Source organism: Mirounga leonina, unplaced genomic scaffold (genome assembly GCF_011800145.1).
Source record: "Mirounga leonina isolate KUSES-001 unplaced genomic scaffold, KU_Mleo_1.0 Mir_165, whole genome shotgun sequence".
NCBI lineage: Eukaryota > Metazoa > Chordata > Mammalia > Carnivora > Phocidae > Mirounga > Mirounga leonina.
Window position 1 is genome coordinate 31037618 of NW_023270415.1, and position 16696 is coordinate 31054313.

At 36.5% G+C, this 16696-nt stretch overlaps 1 protein-coding gene across 1 annotated transcript; it reads right to left on the minus strand.

Annotated features, from left to right (window-relative positions):
• Positions 1–6664: 6664 nt before the first annotated feature.
• On the minus strand, positions 6665–7042 carry LOC118014969 (small nuclear ribonucleoprotein G-like). The gene has a single exon (XM_035011443.1). The coding sequence runs from the start codon at positions 7040–7042 to the stop codon at positions 6854–6856; it is 189 nt and encodes a 62-aa protein (XP_034867334.1). The 3' UTR covers positions 6665–6853.
• Positions 7043–16696: the final 9654 nt, after the last annotated feature.

Sequence of the window (16696 nt, forward strand, 5' to 3'; positions counted from 1 at the left end):
GGGTCTCTTTCTCCTTTTGTTTGTTTGTTCATTTGTTTTCTTTTTAGATTCTATATGTAAGTGAAATCACATGGTATTTGTTTTAGTTTGTCTTACTTCAGTTGGTGTAATACCCTCTGGGTCTATTTATGTTGTTGCAATGGCAAGATCTTTTTTTTTTTTTTTAAGATTATTTATTCATTTGAGAGAGATAGAGAGAGAGCATGAGCAGGGAGAGAGGCAGAGGGAGAGGGAGAAGCAGGCTCCCCGCCGAGCCAGGAGCCCGATGTGGGGCTCGATCCCAGGACCCCGGGATCATGACCTGAGCCGAAGGCAGACGCTTAACCATCTGAGCCACCCAGGCGCCCCGCAATGGCAAGATCTTATTATTTTATGGCGGAGTAATATTCCATTCCATACATATATATATATATATACCACATCTTCTTTATCCATTCATCTATGGATGGACATTTGGGTTGTTTCCAGATCTTGGCTATTGTAAATAATGCTGCAGTAAACATAGGGGTACATATATCTTTTTGAATTAGTGTTTTTGTTTTCTTTGGGTAAATATCCAGTAGTGGAATTACTGGATTGTGTGGTATTTCTATTTTTAATTTCTTGAGGAACCTCCATACTGTTTTTCACAGTGGCTGCACCAATTTACATTCCTGCCCACAGTGCATGAGGGTTCGTTTTTCTCCACATCCTTGCCAATACTTGTTATTTCTTGTCTTTTTCATTCTAGCTGTTCTGAAAGGTGTGATGTGATATCTCATTGCGGTTTTGATTTACGCTTCACTGATGATTAGTGATGTGGAGCACAAAGATGGGGAATTTTATTTTATTTATTTTTATTTTTTAATTAACATATAATGTATTATTTGTTTCAGGGGTACAGGTCTGTGATTCATCAGTCTTACACAATTCACAGCACTCACCATAGCACATACCCTCCCCAGTGCCTCACCCAGCCACACCATCCCTCCCATCCCCCTCCACTCCAGCAACCCTCAGTTTGTTTCCCGAGATTAAGAGTCTCTTATGGTTTGTTTCCCTCTCTGGTTTTGTCTTGTTTCATTTTTCCTTCCCTTCCCCTATGATCCTTTGTCTTGTTTCTCAAATTCCTCATATCAGTGAGATCATATGATAATTGTCTTTCTCTGATTGACTTATTTCACTTAGCATAATACCCTCTAGTTGCATCCATGTTGTTGCAAATGGCAAGATTTCATTTTTTGATGGCTGCATAATATTCCATTACACACACCTCCCCTCCACACCCACATCTTCTTTTCCCATTCATCTGTTCATGGACATCTAGGCTCTTTCCACAGTTTGGCTATTGTGGACATTGCTGTTATAAACATTGGGGTGCAGGTGCCCCTTCGGATCACTACATTTGTATCTTTGGGGTAAATACCCAGTAGTGCAATTGCTGGGTCATAGGGTAGCTCTATTTTCAGCTTTTTGAGGAACCTCCATACTGTTTTCCAGAGTGGCTGCACAGGCTTGCATTCCCACCAACAGTGTAGGAGGGTTCCCCTTTCTCCACATCCTCACCAACATCTGTTGTTTCCTGACTTGTTAATTTTAGCCATTCTGACTAGTGTGAGGTGGTAAAAGATGGGGAATTTTAAATGGCATAAGCAAGCTTAGTGCCTATATGTCATTTATTCACTTAATGCTTGCTATTTTTAATTTTAATATTAATGAATATTTATTCCTATAATCTTGTAGTAAATATATTTAAATAGCTTGTGTCCTGTGTGTTTTAGTTATTGTTACAATTTCTAGGGGAGGGCAGGAATTTACAGAAGGTTATCTTGAACTGCAACTACAATTCCTTACTCTATTTATTATTTTTATGCTATCACTTATTATGTCCCATGATGATGTAGTTGAAAGGGCTTTAGACAGAAGAGTAGGATTTAGTCATAATTTTGCTGTTAAATAAAGTATTTCTCTTTCCTGGGTCTTAGTGTCCTCATGTTAAACGATGAAAAGATGTGTTAGATAATATAATTTCAAAGTTTCCTCCTAGTGTTATGAATTTATTGGTCTCTCTTATTTTCAGGAGGTGATGAAGAATAATAAAGAATTTATAGTTTAATTTTGCACAAAATGATTCTCATGTATATCTACTTTCTACTTGGTCACACACTGACATTTATGAAGCAGTTGTATTAGGAGGTTTGGAGTATTCCTTTCTGTGTAATTTTATATAGGTTTTGTAGAATCCTGATGAAATAACTGAAGTATGTTTTTATTATAAGGTGAAAAAAATCCTGTGCAATAACACAGCACTTCAAATAAATTTAGAAATACCATAAATGAATAAATGTGAAATTAAATTATCTTTGAACTTCAGGCATATGAGCTAAATTATTGTATCATACAAATGCTTCATTTCTATTCATGTGGAAGAATAGAAAGATAAACTAGTGGAGATAGTGGAATACTTTGGTAAGAAAATAGTTAAGTACAAATAACTAAGAAACATTACTGATAGGTATGAAAAAGAAAAGAAAACCTTACCTCGTTTGGTAATTATTATGGAAGGTAATATATTGTTTTAGGAAAAGGCATCTAGATACTTCACTTTTTTTTCAGATTGAGTGTTTTATCTTAAACTGTGACTTAAATATTTTGTGAAATTTGATAACATTTGAGATTTTACTTATTAAATTACATAAACTGTTAGCTGAGCATAGTTGAAGCATATTATTTTAGAAACCACTAAAACATAATAATCATTTTTATAGGGGGAAGACTAGAAATGGATTGTAATATTTTTCTTTTGCATAACAGAATTCCACTAGAGGTAGTTTATATACATTTTTGACCAGAAATTTTTTTTTCCCAAAAAAACATCATATGTAAAACTGTAATTTTTGATAGATTTAAAAATTGATTTGAATGTGCTGGTGATCCCTGAACCCAATTTCTTTGTCCATTAAATTCTCTTCCTTTTTTTCACCCAACAAGGCTCCATATACACTTCAGAACCCTGGGCATCAGAAGAGCAGTTTGAAAATCAATACCTTATTGTAAAGTAATTCTATATTAGTATATGAATGGCAACACTAACTTTTTACAGCATGACCAATTTTAACATAGATAACATTACTCATTGAAATTTACATATATAGATACAATCTAAATTATTGTTTCCTAACTAATAGATATTAAATTCTGGAGATTAGCATATGAAAGGAGGTAGTTTAGTTTAAAATGGTGTTCCAGATTTCCTCCAAATAATTAAATGAAGTAGGGAGCTTATATGTGAGAAATCAATGGTTATCCTCAAACAAATAAAATAATGTGTTGCTCCCACTTGTTCAAATTGGTAAATTAAAATCCTGGCTAGATTCAAGTTTGTGAAAAACACAGCACTACTGATTTATCAAAATAGTAGGAAACATGCTTTATTTTGGGTTACTTTTATTGAATCTTCTCACTTTTGAAAGATTTAAAATGATTGGAGTGTCAGATCTGAATGTTTCTCTGGATGTTAATGAACTGTTCAGATTTATTCAGTTTAGGTTAGCAGTGGCTAGAAATCTCTCCAACACATTTTATGGCATTTATATAATGTTGTCTTTGTAGAATGTTTGCCACTGAGCATCTTCCTGAGAAGCAGTCGATAAATTTTTGACTGAAAGGAGACAGAGTTACTAGGCTAACAGATGTCTTTGTTGGCAGTCTCAGTATAGCAAAAGAAGACTTACTTGTCATTGTTTACATGCTTTCCTATCTTCCTCAGTTTTCTGTCACCCTTAGTAATAAACACTATAGCATCTCCTCTGAGCATGTAACCTTAGATTCATCTTACCTTTTTCTCATCTCATATTCCAGTAGTCAGCAAATCAAGAAAAGTTATCATGTTCCTAAGCCCATGAAACCATAACCATATTTTTTTCAACCCCAATTTCCATGCCCTTGAGTCAGAACTGGATTATCCTTGTGAGAAGCTGGGCAAAGGCCAGTTGGTTCTCAGATGAGCTTGTGTTTTTCTAGAAAGGGAGAAGTAGCGTCGCCAACTAACTGTAACGATAGTCTTGTCCTTGGTAATGATGTCACGCTGGACATCACTAATCCTTGAAAACTTACAGCGTAGTTTTGTGTTACAGAAATGATCTAAACCACTGGGAAGTTCTCATTTAGACACTTCTATTTGTGAGCCAATGATATAATCACATTGTGCTGGGAAATGCTAAGAGAGAAATCAAGCATGGTCTTTCACTTTAATGACTTTATAAATAGCTTGAGAGGCAGTATTAAATTGTGGTTAAGAACAGACTCTAGAGTCAGACTGCCTGAATTCAAATCCCTCTTTTGTCACTTACTAAAATGTGCAGCCTTGGGCAAATCACTTTACTTTTCTATCCTTCAATTTTTGTATGTCTTAAGTAAGGATTATGAAAACCTCATGTAGTTGTGAGAAGAGTTAATACGGGTAAAATGCATTGTGCTTGGCACATAGTAAACACTCTTAATGTTTGCTATTATCATTAATTAGTTGGGAGGGCACTTCTTTGTCTCTTCTTGTGTCATTTCTCCATGCTGCATACATTTTGGGCTCATTGAGCTGAACTCCAAAAACAATGCCAAAAATGCCTCTCTCAGTATTTATTTGCACCAATTGATATGGTCTTGTGTATGTATTCATGTGTTGCATTTGAAAGAGAAGGAGCTGAGAATGAAGCCAATGGTATGTCTTTGGTCAGGCCCACGGACTGGGTTTGAATGACCATGTTTAAAGATGGACAGAACTAGTGCTCTAAAAGAGATCTGGGAGATGCCAGGCAAGAAGTGATGGTCAGAAGCTGAGAGAACTCTCAAATGAGACTTTGTGAAGAGCAAACAGTTACTTTGAAGTGTTGCGGAACAGCTTTTGAAGGCTGACTTACTGATTTACCATCCCTTACTCCACTCTAGACTAGTTGCCTGGTTCAAGTAAATCAATACTCTTTTAACACTGGGCACTTAAACAAACAAACAAAAGAAAACTATTTAGTAGGTGCATGCCCCAAATAGGAGAATCTAAGACTGAGTAGTTTTCCAGGCCCGACTGCTGGCTCCAGAGCTGATCTCCAATAACAGGTTATTTTACCCCTGGGCATAGCTTAGTTGGGGTAGCTCCGATGTGGATGGCTTCCCCTGGGCCACGGTTGAGTGGCCTGGATTCCCATCTCCCCAGTCCAGGGAGAGTTGGAGAAGGATCCATTCTGATGGATGGGTAATACCAACTACAGCAACCCAGTTGTTGAGTGGAACCCGGACCTTTGGAGCTTTTCCCCCTTCTCATTCCCAAGAACTTCTCTCAGGGCAGAATCAGATCTCATTGGTTCCTGCCTCCCAAGCCTGTTTAAGTTTATGTCTCATTGGCTTATTTCTTTCTAGTACCCAGACAGAAAAGAGGGGCTTTAACTACTTTAACAGATCAGAATACAGTAGATGCTCATTATTCATAGCAGGGATGTAGGTATTCTTAGGAACATTGAATTAGCGGATACTGAATCATTGCCCTGGATTGGGTGCCTGTGAGCCTCTGGTCACAACATTGTCATCAACCAGCCAGTATATAACCTTGTTTTATTTGTGTTTCTGTTTTGTTTTTTTTTTTAACTCTTATTTAGTATAAATTGTTGATTCATTAACATTGAACTAACACCCAACAGCACTATAACTCCTGCCAGAAGGTAGCTTATCTAACACATGTATTTTCTCCATAAGACATTGCAAAGCCTTCTTGTGCTCAGGAACACTAGACAGTAATACTTAGGCTCTATGCTTGGGACATTTTCAACAGTCAGATGACCACCAAGAAGCACAAAAATGTGGAAAAGGGCACGAAATGTACTGAGAAGGACCCTCGTTTAGAGGACTTATTTATACTACGAAAAATAAAACAAGAAGGCAGAGTGTTGCCTTGTTTGACTGCAGCTGGGAATGTACATGGGTGACAAATTTTTCACCACTCTGTGCATGTCCATGTCTGTGAATTTCTGTGAAAGCACCACGGGTGTTGATTTTGGGGTTATAAGTAGGTTTTAGTGAGTAGGCAAATTCACAAATATGGAATTCACAAATGCTGAGGATCAGCTGTGTTCTCCAGGCTGGGTCTTATTGACTGGTACCAAGGTATTTTTGATTCATGAAATTTTTTTATTCAAAACATGCCTACCATCTGAATCTTGAACATTAGGATGACTTTGTATCCTCTTTTTCCCAAGGCCGAAAAACTATTTGCAGTAATTTCCATACCCAGACCAAAATCTGCCTCATTTGGAAAAAAATTAAATCCCAATTCCTAAACTTAAATTGTCTCCTCAAAAACTTTAACAAATCTTGTCTTACAGCATAATGTAAAATTAGGAAAGAGGCTTTTCCCTTTTATCCTGCAGTGTTCTGGCCTAGTTGCCTCTTCAAACAACAGCCTTCACTCAGATCTCAGGGGTCATGAGAGGTGGTAGTGGAGCTGGTCTCAGAGATTTCCCAAGGTGGCTCACAGGCAGGAATCATGGAGGCATAAGGAAATTGAACAGATGTGTGGGATGACTGCATTCTGGGCAATTGTGAAAACTCTTTGGAATGTTCCAAAATAACTGGGGACATTTTGGGGGTGCCATTTTTTGGTAATTAGACTTGTAGAGCATTATGCCATGATAATTTCAACTTTTTTTTTGACTATTATAAAAGTTTATTTAACAAAAAAGTTCAATATGAAAATGCACACGACCTGATTTTTATATTGTAGTAAAACAGGTACTATGGAGGGGACATGTGGAAGCAGTTGATTTCTTCTGATGAACACAGGCATTGTTTATACTCACTCTAAGGCTTCTAACATGATGATACTATTTCCTCATATTACCACCATTCCAGTATTGTTCTGTTGCCCACCAGTTGCCATCTCCACACATTCATCTATCACAAGATTCATAAACGGATCGAACCCCCGCAATATTCCTTGGACATGTCTGCCACCATTTAATTTCAATGACAATTTCTTGTCCATAAATTTTTTCAACTCGGGAGGGTGAGCTTTGCTCATGGTGTCTACTCGGTGAGCTCAAAGATGCCTCCAAATGGAATTCGTGGCATCCCTCACACTCCCCCGGTAGGCCCCGATAATTTCAACTTTAAAAGGAAATGTGACCTTGTTTTGTAGGCCTGTAATTTATGATCACTTGGATTACCAAATTCTAATTAAAATACCATGGAGGGGAGCCTGGGTGGCTCAGTTGGTCAAGCTTCTGACTCTCTTGATCTCAGCTCAGGTCTTGATCTCAGGATTGTGAGGGCAAGCCCTGCGCTGGGCTCCATGCTGGGTGTGGAGCCAACTTAAAAAAAAATACCATGGAAATCCATGTAATAGAACATCTATCATTTACTGCATACCTATTATATGCTATACACACTAAAAGATACTTTACAGGTTTCTTTTATGTAAAAATGGAATTACTAATTCCATTTTGTAAATGAGAAACCATAGGTTAGATAAATTAATAAATATGCTTAAGCTAGAAAGTTAGAAATCTAGAATTTAAAGTTAGATCTATGTGGCTTGAAATTCCACACTCTTTCCAGTTTACTACATTTCCTCAAATATTCACATCAAAGGGAGACCAAGTAGAGGTTTATAGTGCAAAGAATTTTTAGAAATTTGCTAAGACATTAAAGAAAGATAAATGTACAGTGATAATCTTCCGCGGTTCTCTCTATCCCAAGGGAAGTATTTTTTTAGTGCCACTGGGCAGTCATTAATATACATCAACCTTTAACAATAGTACACATAGGAGATTGATGTCACAAAAATGATAATATTGATCTTTTGAGAAAACTGGAGCACCTTTTAATAAAGACTGACATTTAAAAAAAAGAGTGCCATCTTGTAAATTTACTGAATTTATTTTGTGCCTCACTGAGCTTTAGAAAAATAATTCGAATTTTAATTAATCCAGTATACGTACAAGGCTTAGAAATCAAGCAGTTTAACAGGTTATGACAAATTATACCAGTTTTCTGCCCCACTTCTCTCTGCCCTAGATCCTGCCCCTTAGAGGGGAACTGTATGTCCTGCTTTATATCAATCTTTAATTTCCTACACATGTCTAAATAAGCTGCTTCTACTGCTAGCTTTTAATTTACTGATTTTAGATATATACTGACTTTTGTCACTGTAGTTACTAATTTACCTTACTTAATAAGTCTTCCTGTTCCCACTGCCTCTCAATATAGTTTTATCACTCTTCTTGGTTTTCACTATCAATATTTATAATATTTTGATGCTGAACTATGTATGCCTTGTACCATGATTATGTTTCATGTCCTTTACAGTGATTTATTGACATCTTTATTTGCTGTCTCTACTCTTCTGTTCTCTTTGTTCCTGTGGAATTGTATCTTTTCATTTATTACTGTCAATTTTGAGGGGTTTTGGAATAGATATAAAATCATGTTGAAGTGGAATTTCGATGTTATTACCCCTTTATAGCAACTATTGGATTGGAAATGTGACTTACAGACCTTTACAGATGGGTGTGAGTAAAAATTGGAGCTTTTCTCCTTCCTTAAGAAATGATGGACAGAACATATTGTTTCTCTCTTTGCAACAGTCCACGAGGCACCAGTGTACTTTCCTAGACTCTGGAATTTGGCATTTTTGTGGTATCTCATGGCCCATTTAAAAATTGAAAATTTTTTTCTTAATCACTTTGAGTTAATTTGTTTTTTATAAAAAACCAACATTTGCTGACCATGCTGTCTATAATAGGAGAATCCAGCCCATTTCCATTTAGTGTAAAATCTGCTCTACTACTTTTTTTCCATCTTATTTAAGATGACTGTTTCTTTAATTGTATTGTTTCCTTTTTCTCTTTATTTTTGCAGACTTGTTGAAGTTACATTGAATTCCCTCTTATTCCTCTTGTGAATTTAGGACTTCTGCTCTGTGTTTTTATTTATTTTTTACTTTTTTGGGTTTTTTTTAAAAAGATTTTATTTATTTGACAGAGAGAGACACAGCAAGAGAGGGAACACAAGCAGGGGGAGTGGGAAGAGAAGCGGGCTTCCCGCGGAGCAGGGAGCCCAATGTCGGGCTTGATCCCAGGACCCTGAGATCATGACCTGAGCTGAATGCAGACACTTAACCAACTGAGCCACCCAGGTGCCCCTCCCTTATTTATATTACACATTCTCTTTATCCATTTAGATTTAATGATAATGCTCTTTCCCTCCTCCTCATATTTCTGTATCTGTGTTATCCTATTTGCCTCGTTTCTCAAACATTTTCTTCAGATGCGGCATGTTGGTTATGTATTGCCTGAATCCTTGAATATCTGAAATACCTTTCTTTCATCCTGACAGGTAATTGATACTTTGGCTAGCATTAAGATTCTTGGTTTGCAGCTCTAACTTATCAATTGTCTGTAGATACTCTATTGTTTTCTAGCTTCCAGAGTTGTAGAGGAGGAGTCTGGTATTTGATTCTTTTGTCTTCCAAAGTAACTTGTTCTTACCACGTGAGAACTTATAAAATTTTCTCTTTACCTTTTTATTACTTTCCTGTGGTTGCTGTAACAAATTACCCCAAACTGTGTGGCTTAAACAACAGAAATTTATTCTGCATAGTTCTGGAGGCCAGAAGCCTAAGATAAGTATCACTGGGCTGAAGTCAAGGTGTCAGCACTCGACACTCCCTCTGCAGGCTCTAAGGGAGATTCCGTTCCTTGCCTCTTCCAGTTTCTAAATACGCTGCAAACATTTGCTCTAAATGTTTAGAGGATCTTCAGAATAGATGAGCAATAGAGAGCATTCAGAATACATCTTGTTTTCCAGCTTCTGGTGGCTGCCAGCATTTCTTTTCTGTGTCTATATCACTCTCATCCCAGACCCTGTCCACTTCTGTCTATGCATAATGTATTATCTGCCTCTCTCTTACAAGGACCCTTATGATGGCATTTAGGGACTACCCAAATAATCCAGGATGATCTTACCATCTCAAGATCCTTAATCACATCTGCAGACTTTATCATATAAAGCAACATTCATGGGTTCCAGAGATTAGGACCTGATGTCCTCACTAAACCTTGAATTTCCAGACCATTGCCAGGTATGCCTTGGCTATGTCTTTTAAAGTCTCCTTGAATCTCAGTAAGGACCTGAAATTGGTAGATTCAAATCTTTCTTTCTTACTTACTTACTTAATTTATTTATTTTTAAAAAGATTTTATTCATTTATTTTATTTTAGAGAGAGAGAGGGAGAGGATGAGGGGGCGGAGCAGAGGGAGAGGGAGAGAATCCCAAGCAGACTCCATGCTGTGTCCCTGGGGAGCCCGACCCAGGGCTTGATCCCACGACCCCGAGATAATGACCTAAGCCAAAACCAAGAGTCGGGTACTTAACCCACTGAGCCATGTAGGTGCCCCTCAAATCTTTTTTTTTTTATATATACTGTATTCCTTTTTTTTATGTTATGTTAATCACCATACATTACATCATTAGGTTTTGATGTAGTGTTCCATGATTCATTGTTTGCGTATAACACTCAGTGCTCCATGCAGAATGTGCCCTCCTCAATACCGATCACCAGGCTAACCCATCCCCCCACCCCCTCCCCTCTAGAACCCTCAGTTTGTTTCTCAGAGTCCACAGTCTCTCATGGTTCGTCTCCCCCTTTGATTCCCCCCCTTCATTTTTCCCTTCCTGCTATCTTCTTCTTCTTCTTCTTTTTTTTTTTAACATATAATGTATTATTTGTTTCAGAGGTACAGGTCTGTGATTCAGCAGTCTTACACAATTCACAGCACTCACCCCTCAAATCTTTTTTAAAATGAGATAAATATTCTTTTGTGATTTATATGTTTTACTTGTTACTTTTTTCTTCTGAAATATGATTTATTATTAGATATTCTAAATCATTGTTTATTTTTCTCTTCCCTCATGATTACACTGTCCTCATATTTTTTCTCTCTTTTTAGGTATTTCATCCTCTAGATCTTTAAAGACACTAATTTGGTTCTCCTTTACTTCAATTAAACTATTTAATTTCCAATTAAAAATATTTTCCAGAAATATTTTTAATATAGTGAAATCACAGTTGATTTAATTATTATTTTGTGTTGCTGTTTGTTTGATCTAGTAGTTTTAATGTTCTACTTGTTTTCTTTTTCCTCTTTATATTTATTACCATTTATATGACTATATATGTATGTCTTTATTTGTTTTTGCCTTGCCTTAATTGTATTTTTGTTTTGTTATTTTTTATTTCCCATTAGGGCTTAGGTTAAGCTGCTGGGGTATCTTAGAGATGTCAAACTCTATCAATAGAATTGAGAAGTACTCTCTGCTACCATGATCTTGTTAATTCACATTTACTTTTTTTTTTTTTTAAGAGATGGGGTGGGAGGGGAGAGAAGAGAGAATCTTAAGCAGGCTCCATGCTTGGGGTGGAGCTGACATGGGGCTCAATCTCATGACCCCGAGATCATGACCTGAGCCTAAATCAAGAGTCAGACACCCAACCGACTGAGCCACCTGGGCGCCCCCACAATTACTAATTTTTTGTTGGGTACTAGACTTTCTAAGATGTTTTTGAAAGTCTGACTTTTAAAATTTTTCCTTTAAGAAATACTGGGTTTTGAGCTGGCAGACAGAGAATTTGCTAGTGGATCATCTTTATGCCTTTGAGCCTGTTTTTAAGTTTTACCAAATTTTTTAAGGGTCTAGAGTACACCTTAGCTAGAGTAACCCTACGCCAATGATATGAGCTTCCTATGAGGTGTCAGCTGAGTCCCTGAGTTCAATGAGGTCTCTCCATTTTGGCTAGTCAGAATTTCTATATTTTAAGCAGTTTGCAACCACCAGAATATCCATTTTATTTTACAATTCCTAGAAGTAGTTCTCTACTGGACCATTTTGGGTCTTACCCTGTGCATGCACAGCTTTAGAATTTAGCCAAAGTATTAGATGATCCATATGTAAATTTGTGAGATCTTTTTCAGTGCAGCTTCCTTGTCTATAGTATTCATTCCACAACTTCAGCCCCTTCAGCAGCTCCAGATTTTGTTATCTACCTGTTACCTCCTCACCTCAGTGATACTTCTGTGCTCTGCTTGACTTTATTCCCCGACATTATAGTTTAGAAATTTTCCTGGGCAGAAATTTACGGCTATTATGGAGCTTACCTTATGTGTTTCCTCCTTCTCAGGAATCAAAGTTAAATGCTGCCTTTTGACCAAGGACTGAAAATATTGTTTTATATATTTTGTCCAGTTTTACAGTCATTTACTGTAAGAAGAGTAGTGTGGTATCAGCTACTTTATTATATTTGAAATAAGGAATTCTCCCACTGTGTACATGATATCCTCACTTGAAAATACCAAAGACATTTTAAATGCAACAAGTCCAAAAAATTTTCTGGTTTTCCTTCCCTTAATCTTGTCCAGTTATACAAGTAGAAATGTAGAAGTTATCTTTTATACCTCCCTGTTTCTCACCTCCCACATCCAGTGAATCATCAAGATCCCTAAATATCTTTTGAATTTATGCTTCCTTCCATCTTGACTACTTACCAGGTAGACCAAGATATCATGCTGAAATAGCCTCTCAACTAATTTAACTCTTGCCTCCTTCTCCCCCAGTCTATCTTCTCATTGTAGACCTATTGATCTGGTGTAAAAGCAAACCTGATTATGTTTGTTTCCTCCCCACCTCCTGATAGGAATCCTTCAGTGGATTCTGTATGATATGAGTAAAACTTCTTAACGTGGCTTTTTAGTCTCTGTATGATCTTTTCCTTACCTACCATTGCAGCTTTGTTGAGGATATCATTTACCTGTTCTTTTCATTTTATTCCATGAGGTTTTGTTCATGCTGTTTTCTTTCTAGGATTGGTCTTCCTTTATTCACTTAGTTAACCTTTTCTCATCCTTTAGGCATCAGTCCAATTCTTTCTTCTTCAGGGACAACTCCTTAATTTTGTTGACTAGGTTAAATTCTTCAGTTAAGGTGCTCAAGTAAATTAATGTACATCAGCTGATTTTTCACATTTGTATGATTTCTTTTGATTTAATGTCTTTATCTTTTACTAGAATAAATGTCATGAAAGCTGTTTTGTTGATAATTTTATTGCCCATACTTAGAAATAGAGGTGAATAAAATAGCAAAAAGAGGTGATTAATTAATATTGGTTGGTTGAATAAGTAGATCTGCTCATTATGAATAATACATATCCATAGATACAACAATGCTCATAAATGTTATCACTATGCGACTTGTAGGCATAATTTCCATTAGGAATATACGATTCATATCTCTATCAGTGACAGAACTATCACAATACCAATTTCCAAATCGAATGAAAAACCCCTTTTCTGTGAATTCTGCTTGTATGAAGTTGTAAATGAATGCTTAACACTTTATTGCTGTTTCTAGAATCTAAATACTAAAGTCCCAAAAGTATGTGTAAAAAGTGTTTCTAAAATCATGCAAGTGATAAATATACACATAAAATGGATAACAGCCAAAATTCTATTGAACGTTCTTATACTGTAATTCTATGATGCTTATTTTAACTTATGCTAGTGTACCCGGAACTGTTCTTAGTCCTTTACAATTATTAACTTATTTATCAGAACATTATGAGATAGATATTATTATCATCTGCATTTTATAGATGAAGAAACAGAGGTACATATATATGAAATAATTGTCTAATATTCAACAATGGAGTCAGGGTTTAACTCAGGCTCTTTGGCTTTGGAGAGTTTAGTAATTGCTCAGATTCTCTTTGTTTGGCTTCCAACATCTAGCTAGTTATTTGAAAACCATAATTACTTGAGGGTAAAGGTTTGTCCCTCTGTACAACAGTTTTTTTTTTTTTTTTTTTAAATGCCTAGTCCACACTGGGGATTAAAAATCTGTATCTTCGGGCACCTGGGTGGCTCAGTTGGTTACGCAACTGCCTTTGGCTCAGGTCATGATCCTGGAGTCCCAGGATCAAGTCCTGCGTCGGGCTCCCTGCTTGGCAGGGAGTCTGCTTCTCCCTCTGACCCTCCCCGCTCTCATGTGCTCTCTCTCTCTCTCTCTCATTCTCTCTCTCAAATAAATAAATAAATCTTTAAAAAAAAATCTGTATCTTCTTTCTCATCTCAGCAAAGAAGCAGGTGAGAAAAGAGTATGTGAAATTAGGGATAGGTACCTTGTGAATACTCTCTATGAGGTATTTCTTTCACCTCATACTTTCTCCAAAGAAAAATAGTGTTAATTCTGAATATTTGTGGGAAGTTGTAAAATGGCCAGAATTTAAGGATTTCAATGTGATTTATTAGACTGAATGACAGAAGCCAGAAAATTAGTGATATATATTCAATTTGGTAAGTGATCTGTCATAGAATTCTATTTAACAAATCCTTTTAAGAAGAGTGTAGATTTTTATAGGTTTGGCATGGTGTCAAACTTATGAAATATTTGGAGGTCTCAATTCATCAGTGACCTCAGAATAGATTCCCTTTAATGAAAGTTAAAAGTTAAAAGGCAAAATTGGAATACAGCCTGCCTTAATGTTTCACAAAATTGCCAGATTGCCAGATGATACTTAATTGGAAGCTCAGAAAATAATGATGAGCAACCTAATCAGGAAAAATCTATTTGGTCTAAATCTCTAGAGAAGGAGGTTTCACAGACAGTAAACAATAAACTGGAGACATTTAAAAATGAGTCTGACAATGAAAACCAAAACCAAACCCGCTCCTCCTCACAAAAACAGGCAGAAAAACAACAACAAAGAAAACAGCTATTTAACTTAATATATCACTACATTATTTTTGAAAAAGCTAGACTTCTTCCAGCCAAGAAGTTGTAAAAAATGAAAAATAGTTCTGAGTGCTTCTATATAATAGGGTCTGTCTGTATTTTGTGGTGGCTGATAAAAGTCTTTAGTCAAATCTGTGGCAACTTTGCTCTATTTAAGAATTAGAGCTTGGTATGATTTAGTAATCACACTTCTGGGTTTTTACCCAAAAAGTACAAAATTACTAATTCAAAGGGATACATGCACTCCTGTGTTTATTGCAGCATTACGCACAATAGCCAAATTCTGGAAACAGCCCAAGTGTCCATTGATAGATGAATGGATAAAGAAGTGAGATATATATATATATACACACACACACACACATATAATGGAATACTATTCAGCCATAAAAAATGAAATCTTGCCATTTGCAATGACATAGATGGAGCTAGAGAGTATAACCCTAAGTTACACGCTAAGAAATAGGTCAGTCAGGGAAAGACAAATACAAAATGATTTCACTCATATGTGGAATTTAAGAAACAGAACAAATGAGCAAAGGAAAAAAGAGAGAGAGAGAGAAACCAAGAAACAGACTCTTAACTATAGAGAACAAACTGATGATTACCAGACGGGAGGTGAGTGGGGGAATGGATGAAATAGGTGATGGAGATTAAGGAGGGTGCTTGTTGTGATGAGCACTGGGGAATGTTTGGAAGTGTTGAATCACTATATTGTTCACCTGAAACTAACATTATATTGTATGTTAACTAACTGGAATTAAAAAAAAGAAAGAATTAGAGCTTGACATACAACAGGTCCAATTTTCTAAAAAAAGATTTTAATTATTTATTTGAGAGAGAGAGAGAATCTGAGGCAGACTCTGCCCTGAGCGCAGAGCACCATGCAGGGCTCAGTCCCACAACTATGAGATCATGACCTGAGCTGAAACCAAGAGTTGGATTCTCAACCGACTGAGCCACCCAAGTGCCTGGGGTCCAGTTTGTCAGAACTTGAGGGAGAAGAACTGTGTGGCCAGGGAACTAGAAGTCTTATTCTGGAAATTCAGAATTGCATTGCTTTTCTTGTAATAGCCATCTTAACCCCTGGGTACTTTTATTAGAGGTGCAGAAGAAATTTCAGGGATCCTTTAGAACTGTACTGGCTATTTAAATTCAAATTTAAATTAATTAAAATCAGAAATTTAATTCCTCAGTTGCCTTAGCCACATTTCAATTGCTCAGTAGCCATTTGTAGCTAGTGGTTACCATGTTGGACAGAACAGACACAGATATTGAACATTTCCATTATCCCAGAAAGTTATATTGCGGAGCAGTGCCTTTGAGCTTTATATTTCACCCTTTCAGTACTGTTGTCAGTCTCAAGGTCCTATTCAATCTCTCTGAAGCCCATTGGTCCTATTAGTTTTCTATGTGGACATGTTGTGGTAGAAACGTCTTTCACTATTCACCTCTTAAGACTCAATTTCCTAATCTGTGGAGAGCAAGACTCAATTTACAGGTTGGTTTTTTTTTTTTTTTTGAGAATTAATGTGAAATAATATGAGAAAACCTTCTGACACATAGGTTTTCAATAAACCTAATTTGCATTCTTTATAATGTAGTAATTGTTTTCCATGACAGTAGATCATATTTCTTAGAAAATGAGAGGATAGGAAAAATATATATACTCTGAACTTAGAGAAAGCTTGTTCAGACCTGTATATTACTTTTCTCTTGTATTCTTTGTCTTTTTATTCTTTTCTTGTCCTGCCATAGTGCTTTTTAGGAAGTGTACTCAAGTCCCTGGTCACTATGCCCTTCTCAGGCCCTGGCTTCTGTACTTGTCTATTTACCTCAAAATTGGGCAGGGGAGTAAAAAGCAGTGTCAAAGTGGCTTGCCTGTGTGCC

What these genes read in the sequence shown, in the direction of transcription:
- LOC118014969 (XM_035011443.1), bottom strand. Translation starts at nt 7,042, where the DNA reads ATGAGCAAAGCTCACCCTCCCGAGTTGAAAAAATTTATGGACAAGAAA.